The sequence below is a fragment of the Nyctereutes procyonoides genome, unplaced genomic scaffold, assembly GCF_905146905.1.
Source record: "Nyctereutes procyonoides isolate TBG_1078 unplaced genomic scaffold, NYPRO_anot_genome, whole genome shotgun sequence".
NCBI classification, from domain to species: domain Eukaryota; kingdom Metazoa; phylum Chordata; class Mammalia; order Carnivora; family Canidae; genus Nyctereutes; species Nyctereutes procyonoides.
This window is the reverse complement of record NW_026575048.1, coordinates 6517837-6532934: the sequence shown is the minus strand read 5'-3', so window position 1 is coordinate 6532934 and position 15098 is coordinate 6517837. Positions and strand designations below refer to the sequence as shown.

General features: G+C 38.8%; 1 protein-coding gene across 1 annotated transcript in view; it reads left to right on the top strand.

Moving 5' to 3' along the window:
* YWHAQ (tyrosine 3-monooxygenase/tryptophan 5-monooxygenase activation protein theta) overlaps positions 1–10398 on the top strand; it is a 39900-nt gene extending 29502 nt beyond the window's left edge. Inside the window, exons 3-6 of the mRNA XM_055326997.1 lie at positions 4183–4306; positions 7272–7435; positions 7650–7745; positions 9321–10398. Of these exons, the coding sequence (XP_055182972.1) occupies positions 4183–4306; positions 7272–7435; positions 7650–7745; positions 9321–9380 (444 nt within the window). The 3' untranslated portion in view covers positions 9381–10398. The remainder of the gene's footprint in view (positions 1–4182; positions 4307–7271; positions 7436–7649; positions 7746–9320) is intronic.
* The last annotated feature ends 4700 nt before the right edge of the window (positions 10399–15098 follow it).

The following is a 15098-nucleotide window of genomic DNA, read 5'->3' as shown; positions in this document are numbered from 1 at the left end:
ATTTGGTAAGACATGAAGCAGAATCCACTGTCTTTTTGGGTTAATATACCATCTCTACTACTGATAGCATGTGGAAAGACAGAACTATTCTGTACCTCTTGTTTCCTTCACAGAGAGCTAGCTAGTGGCATCTGAAAAAGAACCGTGCTACCTGGCTGAAACTCCAGGTTGAAAGTGATGTACAAGTACCTCTATAAAAGCCAGTGTTGTCAATTGTATGTAATGGCTGGGTGCAAACTAGTAATCCAGATTGGAGAAAGGAAGAGTTTAGCTCATAAGTGGCTGTGTAGTTACTAGTGCAGTAGCTGTTGAGCCACTTGCCAAAGTCTTTGGGAAGGCTAGTAAGCCATCCTCAGGAGCATGCCCACGTCTGGCTGTGGGAGTGAGGACAGATCGGTGCTAGAACCACATTTCCCTTCTTACCGCAAGTCCTCACTCAGGCTTTTCTCAGCCACTGTTACCACACTTCTACCACATTTAATCACAAAGTACCTAGCACTTTGGTACTAAAGGTACCAAGTAGCTTTTTTTGTGACTAAATATCTTCACCAGAGTTGGCACCTTTCTGGAGATCCTCTGAGATCTTATCTTAACTGACTGACTCACTTGGAAGAAAAAGAAAAGTGAGAGGCACTTTGTTTTACATTATAGTTCCTCAGTTTGGGTACAAGCAGAGGTGGTGATTCCCACAGAATAAATACTGTCTTTGCGTTATTTAATACAACTTCTCAGAATCCACTCTTGTTTGAGTTTTCTTTTAAGATAGGGATTGTTTGAGTTTTCTTTTAAGATAGGGATGACTATGAGTCAGTTTGAGATTTCAAAATAAGTAAAAAAACTTTTTGTAGCAGTCACACTGTTGCCTTTCTCCCTGCAAAGATCCTAAATTCAGGTGTTCCCCAAAGTAGTTTTTAAGTTGAAAGTCATCCAAGATAGATAAAAATGGTATTAGAGTAAAAAGTTAAAGTAGTACGAATTTAAGATTCTGGGAAAATTTCTTAGGTTCATTTTAGTAACTATTAAAATTGAATTGGTGGGATGCCTGGGTGGCTCAACCGTTGAGCGTCTGCCTTTGGCTCAGGGCCTGATCCTGGGATCCTGGGATCAAGTTCCGCATCAGGCTTCCTGCATGGAACCTGCTTCTCCCCTCTGCCTGTGTCTCTGCCTCTCCCTGTGTGTCTCATGAATAAATAAAATTGAATTGGTGATGTTGAGCAGAAGAAATTCTTACAAGCTGATCCTTCGAATCTTGTCTTAGTTAAGAGGATGGTGGTATGGAAGCCTTCATTTTCACCGTTGCCCTCTCATGTTTGGGTGTGGCCCTTAATGCTGTGTTGCTGGCCTGGCAACTTTCCAGATTGAAGCCACAATTTTGATAGAGTTTGCCAGTTTTATAATATATATAGACTTCTGGGGCTTTGTTGGGCAATTTTAAAATTTTTGAAGTAATTTTGCCTGGCACACCTGGGGGGTGGCTCAGCGATTGAGTTACCTGCCTTTCTCCGGCTAAGGGTGTGATCCTGCAGTCCCAGGATCAAGTCCCACATCAGGCTCCCTGCATGGAGCCTGATTTTCATAATTATGAAAATTAATTAATTAATTTTTCCTGCGGCTTATGTAAACTTTAAAAAATTAGGGGTGTAAAATATAATGTTTTTCTGTTTTTTTTTCCTTTAAAATAACACATGGATGTAACCACTGCATTTTGTTTAGACTGTTTTTTTCTTTTTTCTTTTTTTAGATTTATGTATTTGTTCATTCATTCATTCATGAGAAACACACACAGAGAGGCAGAGACACAGGCAGAGGGAAGGAGAAGCAGGCTCCATGCAAGAAGCCCGATGTGGGACTCGATCCGGGGTCTCCAGGATCACACCCTGGGCTGCAGGCGGCGCTAAACCGCTGCACCACCGGGGCTGCCCTAGACCTTTTTTTTCTTAAAGATTTTATTTATTAAAGAGAGACACACAGAGAGGCAGAGACACACAGGCAGAGAGATAAGCAGGCTCCATGCAGGGAGCCAGGATCCCGCCCTGAGCTAAAGGGAGGTGCTCAACCACTGAGCCACCCAAGTATTCCTGTTTAGGCCACTTTTAGTCAGATACATGAAAGTTCTTGAGTTGTTAGAACTGCGTTTTCTAAACTTTTTCTTAGCCTTTTTTGTTTTTAATCTGTAAAAGTCTGCTTTTACTTTTTCAGTAATATACTTATGTGAATTTGAAACAATTTTAACTGAGTTCTTTTCCAAACTTCTAATTTTGTATTGTAGTTGATATTTTCATATAATGTTAATTGATAATATTGGTGGCAATTTTTCCAGAATGCAAACATGATTGTGTCTGTTCCTTGCTTAAACTTTTTCACTAGTTTTATATCACTTAGATCAATGCTTCTCAAACTATGCACCTAGATAGAAGAGTGGGAACACCTGGCTAGCTAATCACTAACATTAGCACTTAACATGCTGACATCATACCATACTTTCACATCTATTTATTGGTTTTATTCTCCAAACAAACCTATGAGGTACAGGCATTAGTGTCTTAAAATTTCTATGAGAGTTATATTCTACTCCATAACATTTTAAAGATTGTATTTATTTATTGATGAGAGAGACACAGAGAGAGGCAGAGACACAGGCAGAGGGAGATGCAGGCTCCCTGCAGGGAGCCCGATATGGGACTCGATCCCAGGACCCCAGGATCACGACATGAGCCAAAGGCAGAAGCTCAGCCACTGAGCCACCTATAATACTTTTTTATTACAAAAAGATTTTTACGTACCATCAAGTAAAATTGATAGTTCAAGAAGATCTCTATTCTATTTATCTTCTGTGACTTTTTTTTTTTTTTTAAGATTTTCTTTTTAAGTAATATCTACACCCAGTGCAGGGGCTGGAACTCAAAACCCTGAGTTCAAGAGTTGCATGCCCCACTGAGCCAGCCAGACACCCCCTCTTCTGTGACTTTTTATTCTAGTGGCACATCTTGTATAAATCCCTCAGTTTGAGAAGCACTACTAGCTCATTGGATCCAAGGGTACATTTCTTTGAATAAAATAGGGAATGAAGTCGTACTTAGTTACTAACCCAATATTTTTTCAAATAATTCTATTCAGTAGACATGACTGTCATTGTTGTATGTGTTTCTAAGTACTTTCTCTTGATCCTGTATTTTTTTTTTAATTTTTTTTTTTATTTATTTATGATAGTCACAGAGAGAGGCAGAGACACAGGCAGAGGGAGAAGCAGGCTCCATGCACCGGAAGCCCGACGTGGGATTCGATCCCGGGTCTCCAGGATCGCGCCCTGGGCCAAAGGCAGGCGCCAAACCACTGTGCCACCCAGGGATCCCTTGATCCCTGTATTTATCCTTATTTTGGATGAGCAGTAGTCTGTAAGAGACACTGAACAGCCAGCCCTGCTCTGAGCCATGCTGACTTACTTGTTCTGTGATTATATTCTTCATACTTGATGTCTTAAACATTTTGTTTCCCTTCTTTAAAATGATTGTACAGAGGCACCTGGCTGGCTCGGTCAGTAGAGCACGTGACTCTTGATTTGGGGGTTATGAGTTTGAGGCCCACTTTGAGTGCGGAGATAACTTATACACACACACACAAACACACAAACATATGTAAAACTAAAAAAAAGCTGATTGCACATGCACATTTCTGAACTGATACATTCCTACTGCTCCTTCTTAACAAGTCAGAAATATCCCTTCAGAAATCCTGTTTAGCTAGTGGCCACCTCTAGCAAAGCCAGATGCTCTCTCTGTGGTGCCACTATCCTAGATAAAGTATAAACAAGATAATGCTTATGTATCTTATTTAATAAGAGCTCCTTGAGGGCAAGAACTTTGTGTTTTCTTTATATCCCCTCTGGCCAAATATAGTGCCTGGCACCCAGCCAGTACCAAGAAATGCTTACTTGAATGAATGGATGAGTGAATAGACAAGCTCTTTATATTTAGTGTTTGATATAACCTAGCTTTATTAGAAACTATGACTTGCTATAGGCCAAAGCATTAAACTGATGACAACTACATGACCCCTGCTCTCAGTCCATGCTTCAAGTCCAAGGTGGAATGGCTGTAGTTACTGTGGTAGTCCTTCATTGTGCTTACCTGTAATAAAATAGCTTTTTATTGGTACCTAATACTTTATCTTCCTTCTTTTCAGGAATTGTTGGATAAGTATTTAATAGCCAACGCAACTAATCCAGAGAGTAAGGTCTTCTATCTGAAAATGAAGGGAGATTATTTTCGGTACCTTGCTGAAGTTGCGTGTGGTGATGATCGAAAACGTAAGTATGTTTGGTTTATAGGTAAAGTTAAAAAAGGAAGGGAGGATAAGTGGGACACTGTGACAGTAGTCTCTGTAATCTCCAGGTCCTCTGTAACTTTTTAAAAAATCTTGGAATCTGGGCAGCCCCAGTGGCGCAGCGGTTTAGCGCCGCCTGCAGCCCAGGGTGTGATTCTGGAGACCCAGGATCGAGTCCCGCATTGGGCTCCCTGCATGGGGTCTGCTTCTCCCTCTGCCTGTGTCTCTGCCTACCTCTCTCTCTCTCTCTGAATGAATAAATAAATAAAAATCTTTTAAAAAAAATCTTGGAATCTACATATGATAAAATTAATGTAATGTGACCTTAATGTTCTAAAATTGAAAATAGCCATGAATTTACATTATGTACTGTTTTTGAAAAATTAAATTCTGGTGATAATCTGCTAAGATATTATTTAAAAGAGGCTTAATCTTGGGCACCTGGGTGGCTCAGTCGTTCAGCTTCCTACTCTTGATCTTAGCTCAGATCTGGATCTTTAGGGATCCCTGGGTGGCGCAGCGGTTTGGCGCCTGCCTTTGGCCCAGGGCGCGATCCTGGAGACCCGGGATCAAATCCCACATCGGGCTCCCGGTGCATGGAGCCTGTTTCTCCCTCTGCCTGTGTCTCTGCCTCTCTCTCTCTCTCTCTCTCTCTCTCTCTCTGTGTGTGACTATCATAAATAAATAAAAATTTAAAAAAAAATCTGGATCTTTACATTTGTGAGTTCAGGTCCTATGCTGGGCTCCACACTCAGTGTGAAAAATAATAATAATAATAATAAAAAATAAGAGAGGCTTGGGATCCCTGGGTGGCGCAGCGGTTTGGCGCCTGCCTTTGGCCCAGGGCGCGATCCTGGAGACCCGGGATCGAATCCCACATCGGGCTCCCGGTGCATGGAGCCTGCTTCTCCCTCTGCCTGTGTCTCTGCCTCTCTCTCTCTGTGTGTGACTATCATAAATAAAATAAAAATTAAAAAAAAAATAAGAGAGGCTTATTACTCTTTTATACTTTAGAGTTTGGTGAAGCATATTTTTTAGCCCCCTAGTTATTTGCATATGCTTTGAGAGTTTGTGCTGTTACATGGCCTTTTGTGTCATCGTACCTTGAAACTTACTGGAAATTACAAAGAGAATATAGAAACAGCATGTTATGCTTTTTCTGTTTGACAATTTATTAACTACCTATTTTGAAGGATCATTACATTGACTACCAATACTTACAAGACCAAATTTCTGAGGAAGAGAGGTGAGTGAGAGTTTTGCTGGTATATAGTTTGTCATAGAAAATATAGATCTGGGAAAGAGAATAAATGAATTGCTAGAGTTGATTGTAAAAAGAAAATCAAAGCAATATATTAACAGTGGACTTAGCCTCCTGGAGTATTAGTAGCTGAGTACAAGTCAGGTCCTATTAAATTTTGTGTATGTGCCTGCTATCATATTTATCAAGTTCTAGTTAGAAGTTTCACCCAATTCCTTATTTCTGGTAGGTTTATTAATTTGTTTTTAATTTTGCCCCATCCAAAAAGAGTGTACTTTTTCAAGTAGTTACTGTGGCTTCCTACCCTCAAAGAGGTACTAACTGAAAGTGGAACAGTTTTACCACCCCAAATATCAGTGTAATTGAAGATACAAAGAGAAAACTATTGCATCCTACTGTAACAATTTGTATACTAAACTTATTGATGTATAATTTCTGTTGCCATAAAGATAAGCAAAGCTGAAAGTAACAGATATTTGCAAGTCACAAGGATATCTTTGGGAGATTGGGACATAGCCCCAGCATTAATCTTATTTAACCCTTTCTAGCTTCCTGGCATTTCTATCCCTATCCATAGAATACTCCGGTAGACTGGGACTCATAGTCTGTATTTACAGCTTAGGAGCTGAGACCCCTTACTGCTACTCATTACAGTACTTCCTTAAATGCCAAACAGCAAGAACTCCTTACTATGTGAGGGCTCTACCAGCTATATTTAGATTAATAAGTGTGCCATTTCTGAAGAAGGAAAAATCCTTATATTCAGGCCATAAAAAGGTTAACTTTACATTTCTGTTAGATGAGTATTTCTAAAGCTGTAATGGGCCGGTGGTCTCATTGAGAAAACCTACCTACTCTTTTGAAAGCATGGCTATAGTCAGATTAGAATTGGTAACAATCACTGAACAGCTTTTTTCAGGAAAGCTTTTTATTAGGCCAGTAATCAATCTCTTGTCAGAGCAGATTTTATTTTGTATTTTGACACTGTTATATTGCCTTTCACATAATACATCTTGATACCAAGGATTAGTATTGTTTTTACAAATAAGTCACAAAAAAAGAGATTTTGGTGGTATGATCTTTGTAAAGTGTTTTCATTATTTTGAGAAGAGATAGCCAATTTTTTTTCTAGCTTTATTGAAGTATTATTGACGTGTATCGGTGAAATTAATTTTAATTGCTGCATTTCCAATTAGTAAAATTAAAAGATATGGAAAAAGAAAATTGTTTGAGTCACAGATCTGGAAAAATCCAATTGCACTATCTCATATTGGGTTTTTTAAAGCTGACTATAAGCAAGCAACATGGGATGCCTGGGTAGCTCAGCAGTTGAGCATCTGCCTTCAGCTCAGGGTGTGATCCTGGGTCCAGGGATCAAGTCCCACTTTGGGCTCCCTCCAGGGAGCCTGCTTCTCCTTCTTCCTGTGTGTCTGCCTCTTTCTCTGTCTCTCATGAATAAATAAATAAAATCTTTAAAAAAAATAAAAAAAGCAACATTATAAACTAGTTTCTCTGTAAGCCGGTATGAGGTAATGTTTTCAGTTTGCTACTATGGTTTTAAAGGAAGGCCACAGAGAAAAATCCAGCTCTACATGAGGTAGTAGCATAAGTTAAAGGTTAATATGCTGTATACTTGATGGATATTTTCAGTATTGTGCTTCTTTTGTCTTTCCCCCCCCCCTCACAGAAACGATAGATAATTCCCAAGGAGCTTACCAAGAGGCTTTTGATATAAGCAAGAAAGAGATGCAACCTACACACCCCATTCGCCTGGGGCTGGCTCTTAACTTTTCTGTATTTTACTACGAGATCCTTAATAACCCAGAGCTTGCCTGCACTCTGGCTAAAACAGTAAGTTTCGGGTCATTCTTATAAGTTCTTACTCATATTGATAGGGTCATTGTCATAAACTGGGAATCTGAAAAATGATTCCATTGAGTTTTATTTTAATTGATAGTAGAACATAAAGTGGATGTTCACCTATTTTATAAAAATAGTTTATAGTTGTAGAGTAATGCAGTTTGTTTTGATGCAGATATCTAACATGGATATTAATATTTACCAGGCTTTTGATGAGGCCATTGCAGAACTTGATACACTGAATGAAGATTCATACAAAGACAGCACCCTCATCATGCAGTTGCTTAGAGACAACCTAACAGTGAGTTGTTCGTTCTTTTAATTTTATTTTTAAGAATAAAAGTACTTATATTTTAGTTAAGTCTTCCTATCATTTGGGGTGGTTATGTAAGAGCTACACTTTCTCTTAGAAAACGAGTATAAAGATACATAAGTAAAAGTATTAAGTGCTTGTTAGTGTTTTGTATTGGCCATCTGTTCTTTTGTGGGCAGATATTTAAGTTGAGTAGGCGTTTTATCAGACCTAGACCTTTCCTGAGAAGGTAGTAAGATTGTAGGAACTGTTAATATTAATGTCATTGGCTATTTATTTCATTGAAATGAAGATGTTGATAAATTATGTTAATATAGAAAGTTTTTGTGGTTGCAGTATTTTCTTCCTTTGGGTAAATTAGCTACAGCAGGTTAGGGACTATGTAGGTATCTAAGCTTTCCTAAAATCCTGTTGAAGTGCCTTGTAATGAAAATTCACTTTGTGAGCTCTGCATGATATCTTACAGGCATTTGATGGGGGAATAAACCTTAACCTCAGTTTACTCCACCTATGCCTATGTAGGCCAAAACCTGTTTCACTTAATTATCTTTTGTTTTTCTCTCTGCTTTGTGGATAGGCAGATAATGAAGGGAAAAGTAATGGAGAAAAAAAATATAAGTTGAACTTAGCTTTTATAGGTTCAAGTAGATGGATATGTCAAAAATTTTAGGCTAAATGTGGCAGAAGTAATTCTCTAGGCCTTCACTTTGGAGCTTTGTCTTTTGCAAGGAGGGATTTTTTTTTTTTTTTTTTTAAGTACTGTTATCTGTTCAACTTTGCTGTTGAACAAGGAAGTTGTGATGCTTCATTCCCAGCCATTAGAATTCCCTGCACTTGTGGGGTAACACTGGAAGGATGGGCATAAAGCACTTCCATAGAAGAAGAGCAGATGGAGCCAGTACACCTCTTCTCAAGAATACTATGGAGCTAGAAATGCCAGCAATCCCCTTGGTGTTGAATAGCGATTCATTTTTATGAACTGTTGATTGTAAAAAGTATTGATAGTGCCTTCTTCACTTCATTGTTCTATCCTAAAATTGGAGATTCCTTGGAGATCAGTTCTGTCTTGACATCCTAATTCAGGAATGCTCTCTGCACCCTTCTGCCCATTGCTACTCCTTCTACCCATCAGGCAAGCATAGTAGGTTTGCCTCCTTTTTCCATAGGATAGCCTTTCAAATGTTTGGAAACCGTTATAATGACTATGGTTCACCTTCTCCCTATAAAATTTTTTTTGCCTTACTCATCTCATAAATGATATTTCAGTAGTGCTTTCAGGAAGAGCATTGGGGCTGCTGTGAACAGAGAGAAAGTTAAAATCTAAGGATATTGCCTTTTTTTTTTAATTATGCTATTTAAAAAGAGAGAAAGCTTTAAAAATATACTCATGGTGTATGTTTGTGTGTCATTTGTAAATGCATAGTGAAAGGTTTACAAAGATACACTTTGGGGAGGGAGTTGGTGGTGGTTAGGATTTTGAGAAACCTAACTTCCATTCTAAGTCATGGTCTATTGTCTGGGTAACTTAATTTGTTTTTTTTTGTTTTTTTTTTTTTCTCCTAGTTATGGACATCAGACAGTGCAGGAGAAGAATGTGATGCAGCAGAAGGGGCAGAAAACTAAATGCATACAGGGTGGTCATCCTTCTTCCCCTCGAGAAACCTTTTTACTCATCTCCATTCCTTATTCCATTTGGATTTCCTATAGCAAAGAAACCCATTCATGTGTATGGAATCAACTGTTCATAGTCTTTTCACACCACAGCTTTGGGAAAACTCCATTCCTTGATTTGTGTTTGTCTTGGCCTTCCTGGTGTGCAGTTACTGCTGTAGAAAAGTATTAATAGCTTCATTTCATATAAACATAAGTAACTTCCAAACACTTATGTAGAGGACTAAAAATGTATCTGGTATTTAAGTAATCTGAACCAGTTCTGCAAGTGACTGTGTTTTGTATTACTGTGAAGATATGAAATGTAGTCATTACAATTTAAAAGTGTTCCACATAACTTCTTAATTTCTACATTCCCTTCCCTACTCTTCTTCAGGGGTTTCCTTTCAGTAAGCAACTTTTCATGCTCTTAATGTATTCCTTTTTGGTAGGAATCCAGAAGTATTAGATTGAGTGGAAAGCATTTGGCATTTCTGCGCTGGGGGTCACAAATTGAAATGCCTCCCGTATCATATATGATGGAGGTCTTGTGTATCTGTGACAACAGGAAGTTTCCTTACTCATTCTTCATTTGCTGCTGTTTAAGTTGACAACTTCCCTTCCCAATAAAAATTCACTTACACCTCCTGCCTTTGTAGTTCTGGTATTCACTTTACTATGTAATAGAAGTAGCATGTTGCTGCCAGAATACAAGCATTGCTTTTGGCAAATTAAAGTGCATGTCATTTCTTACTACACTAGAAAGGGGAAATAAAGTACACAAGTCCAAGTCTAAAATGTTAGTACTTTTCCATGCAGATGTGTACACATGTGAGAGGGTGTCCAGTTTGTCTAGTGATTGTCATGTAGAGAGTTGGACCACTATTGTGTGTTGCTAATCATTGACTGTAGTCCCAAAAAAGCCTTGTGAAAATGTTATGCCCTATGTAACAGCAGAGTAACATAAAATAAAACTACATTTTATAAACCATTTACTATGGCTTTGTAACAATGGCACACTCGTTTGAGGGACAGATGAATTTACTACTTTCTGAAGTTTACTGATACTTCCCCTTTTGTCTTATGTAAATTGTAGTGATACCTGTACCTGCATTGTGATTGACTTGTCTAGGGATGCCTGGAAATGTATAAAATTGGACTACATGTCTTAGAGTTAGTATTTTACCATAGATCAGTTATGTGGGCCATCTCTTCTTCAGATGTAAATGATACCTAGTTAAGTGTTATATGGAATAAAGTGGACATTTTGAAATTAGAAGAGTTAATTATGTGAGTATGAGTGCTTTGGCTGGTGTTAGAAGTATGCTTCAGTGGATATTGAAGCAGAATGTCAAAGTTTGAGAGTATATTACTTGTTTAGTTTTCAGTTTTTGTAAACATTGTTGTGCCATTAGTATGTTTCAAATAATTTTGATTTTATAATATCACATTGGCTGTTACACTAACCTGTCTTAGATATTGACCTGAGGATTTATTTTAAAGTCAGAAGATAATCTGAAAAATTCAGCTGTGTAGGATTAACCTTTATCTCCTAAAATGTGACCATGAAAAGAATTGAATGGGACTTGGGGAGACACCCATTTAAATATAGAACTTTGGTCCCCCAAATCTAAGTCAGTAAGACACTACTTTTTTTTTTTTTTTTTTAAGATTTTATTTATTCATGAGAGACACAGAGGCAGAGACATAGGCAGAGGGAGAAGCAGGCTCCATCCCGGGTCTCCAGGACCAGACCACACCCTGGGCTGAAGGTGGCGCTAAACTGCTGGGCCACCCAGGGTGCCCAAGACACTACTTTTTAAATAAAAAGTTTATTGAACATAGGAAGAGCATTGTGAATTAGAAAGAATTACCACATTTTAACAAGTACTGGTAAGTATTATGTAATCACTGAGTAATTACAAAATAGCCTGCCTGATTGCTTGCTGGCTCTTTTCCTTTTCCTTTTCCTTTTTCTTTATCCCTTTTCTTCTCCTCTCCTCTCCTCTCCTCTCCTCTCCTCTCCTCTCCTCTCCTCTCCTCTCCTCTCCTCTCCTCTCCTCTCCTCTCCTCTCCTCTCCTCTCCTCTCCTCTCCTCTCCTCTCCTCTCCTCTCCTCTCCTCTCCTCCCCTCCCCTCCCCTCCCCTCCCCTCCCCTCCCCTCCCCTCCCCTCCCCTCCCTTCCCTTTCCTTCCCTTCCCTTTTATTTTCTTTCTTTCTTCTTTCTCTTAGATTTTATTTGAGAAAGAGAGCAAGCCTGAGCAGAGGAATTTGGGGGTACAGAGGAAAAGGGAGAAGCAGACTCCCTGTTGAGCAGGGTGCCGACTTGGGACTCCCTTCCTGTATTCTGAGATCGTGACCTGAACCAAAGGCAGATGCTTAACCAACTGAGCCACCCAGGTGCCCCAAAGTGGCCTTCCCCCTTAAAGAGCAGATTATTCTCAGCATTTAGTCTCAAATATCAGCCTCTCCTTGCTTTAGGAGAAAGTGGCCTCTAAAAAGGAACGGAGCCTTGTGGTATCTCTTGACCCTCTGATTCTGGGGCTTCTTTACTGCTAGATGTAGAGTTTATTTGTAGAACACTGCTGAGAACTCAGTAGGAGAGAAAACACCTCAGAGGAAAGGAGTACGTGAATGAAGTTTCTGGTGGAGGAAAGGTTCAAAGGTGTATTTGTATTCCAACTTTTCAAATTACTTTCAGACCTCAAATGTTAAATCTTAACAACTATTTTATAATTCGAACTTATTAATTGGGAGGGTGGTTTGTTTGGGTTTTTTAAATGTCATTTTGGATTTAATAAAATAATTTGGGAGGATTACATTCTAACATGGACTATCCAAAATAGAAGCATTGGGGATTCCTGTTCCCCAGTGAACAGTACAGTGAACTATGATTTGTTTTGAGATAAGAAAAACTACTTTTTGGTTGGGGGCGGGATTGGTAGAACAACATTCAGGTATATAATTTAAAGTATTTATCAGTAGAGACTTTACTGTGTTTTCTTTTAAAATCAAAAACACTAGAAAGGAGGTGTATAAAAATTCTATTAGAGTAAAATAATTTAAGAAAATCAGAATTATAATCACTTATTTTTTAAATGCACTGATTTTTAAGGAGTTGAGCCAAATATTCAAAAACATTCGAGGCCTATTACAGGTATGGACATGTGACTGCTTCTCTCTAATTGTGAGCCTGATTTTATTTGGACTGATTATAGGTGAGTGCCATCTGAATATATTAAAACGAACATTTAACCTCATCCTTCTTTATATGGTTTAGGAAGATTTTCACTTTAAACTGGTGAAGGCAGTTACACTATATTTTCTTCTGACCTACATCTGTTGTCTTTCCTTCTCTAATTTGTATTTGATGAGCTTTGCAAGAGGACAGTTACCATGTTATGTATACCATGTGTAGTAACTACTGAATTTTGAGGACATTGCAATTAAGTTCCAATATAAACCACAACGAACTTTTTTGGATCCATTCAGCAGGAGCTTAGACAACCAATGGTACCTGAAGATACGAAGATCATCATTATGAAATCAAGTTTGCAGCAGTCTTGCCATTTACTGCTTATCCACACTTTGTCAATGGGTATATGCCTTCAGAACTAATGTTTTAAAGGGAATAATAATAATAAATGTCCAGAGAATAAAGCTGGAGACTTATCTCATTTTCAGTTTAAAATGATAACCCCTTGAGCATCTCCATGGATGTTCCAGCCCTTTTGCTTTACTTACAGGGAACCCATATTAATTAAATAGATTCTGGTGCCTGGTCACAGGCCATGCACATTCATATTTAATTGAATGGATTCCCCTCTCAACTTCCCTGTCAAGTTGAGAGGATTCCCCTCTCAACTTGACAGGACATCTAATCAGGAAAAGAATGAAATTATTTGCCCAAAATTATGTGTCTTATTAAAGTGACAGACCTAGAGTTTGAATTCAAATGGCATACCAAATTCGTTTCTATGCCACTGTTCCCTGTTATAGATGGATCGGTTTTCTTATTATAGTGAGTGAATAAAATTAGTATTTTTCTATCATATTTGGACGTTTAGGGATTTTTTGTTTTTGTTTTACCTCTTACTCAAATCCTTCAAATCTCCTTAATCTGTCAGTTTTGCCCTTTGAGTAAAACCTCAAGAGCAGCTTGAGAAATTCTAGGATATGCTAGACTTATGGTATGGAAACTAGTCTGAAAAGACCAACTGACTTACCTGAGGGCTCAGCAACTAGCTGTTTGGCCTGAAACTAGACAAAAGAACCAGATGCAAATAATCAAATTCTCAGTAATTTTGTACTAGCTAAATTGAAAAGGATTTTCGATGAAAATTACTCTATTCTCATCAACCAGATTTTAAAAATGAAGGCTTTACTTTATGCTTCTCAGATTTTTTTTAAGGGGTGAACCCTTTGAAAATCTTAAGAGAAAGTAAGGAAATCACATTCATTGCCAAGCAGTTTGTCAAATTTATGGCTCAGATATGTTCATTGTGTATGCTTCCTGCTGAAGGCCATTGAATTTTAATCCTGCTCAGTGCTGTATTAGAGTGGGAGAGCTATCAGGCTATTCCAGCCCAGGTTTCCACTCCCGTTGCTCCATGTGGTCTTGGGCCAGCATATTGAGGCCCGGCTCTCCCATCGCAACAGGTCCTGTTTCTTAAGTATCTTCACAAATATAAGTCCATTTCATGAGGTTTGGGGGTTAGACTTCTCTCCTGATTTTGGAGGAAAAAATTGAAGCACAGAAGCTAGCACAGGTAGTGGGATGACGATTTGAACTTGAGTGGCCTACTTTCAAGTTGGTACTCAGCTCCTGCACTGTGTTGCCCTTTTTTTGGAGAGTAAAGCAATAATTACTACTTTCTTATATTTTAGGTTGTAACCAGGTAGTGGATTGTGTCACTGCCAGTTTTATTTTGTTAATAAGATGGGAAGTAGGGTCCCTGGCTATCTCAGTAGGCAGATTGTGTGACTTGATCTCAGGGCTGTAAGTTTGAGCCCAACCTTGGGTGTAGAGATTAATTTTTTTTTTTTTTTTTTAATTTTTGGGGACGCCTGGGTGGCTCAGCGGTTGAGTGTCTGCCTTTGGCTCAGGGCATGATCCCAGAGTCCCGGGATCGAGTCCCACATCAGGCTTCCTGCGTGGAGCCTGCTTCTCCCTCTGCCTGTGTCTCTGTGCCTCTCTCTCTACCCCCCCTCCCCCTGTGTGTCTCATGAATAAATAAATAAAATCTTAAAAATCTTTGGGATGCCTCGCTGGTTCAGTTGATACAGCATGTGACTCTTGATCTCAGGTTCATGAGTTCAAGCTTCCATGTTGGATGTAGAGCTTACACTAAAATAATAGGATGGGAAATATATGACATGTTAATAAGGGTAATAGTAAAGCCAGTTTATGTAAATATTGGATTATGTAAAGTTTATTTCAGGTGAGCTTGGAAACCATTTCTCCTAGGTGATCTTACAGGTTTCTTTGCGATCTATGTCCTAGGACTATAAATTCATAATTTTACTGTAGTGAATAATCCCAGTGTTTAATGGCTGGGCCCCTTCCACTTACAGCATTGTGATCACGGGAACACTTTCTACTTTAGAATGTGCTGAGCAGTGAGTCCCTTGGTGCCCTCTAGAAAAAGGAGAGACTCCCCTCCCTCTTTTGAAAGTGATGCTTTTATTTCAC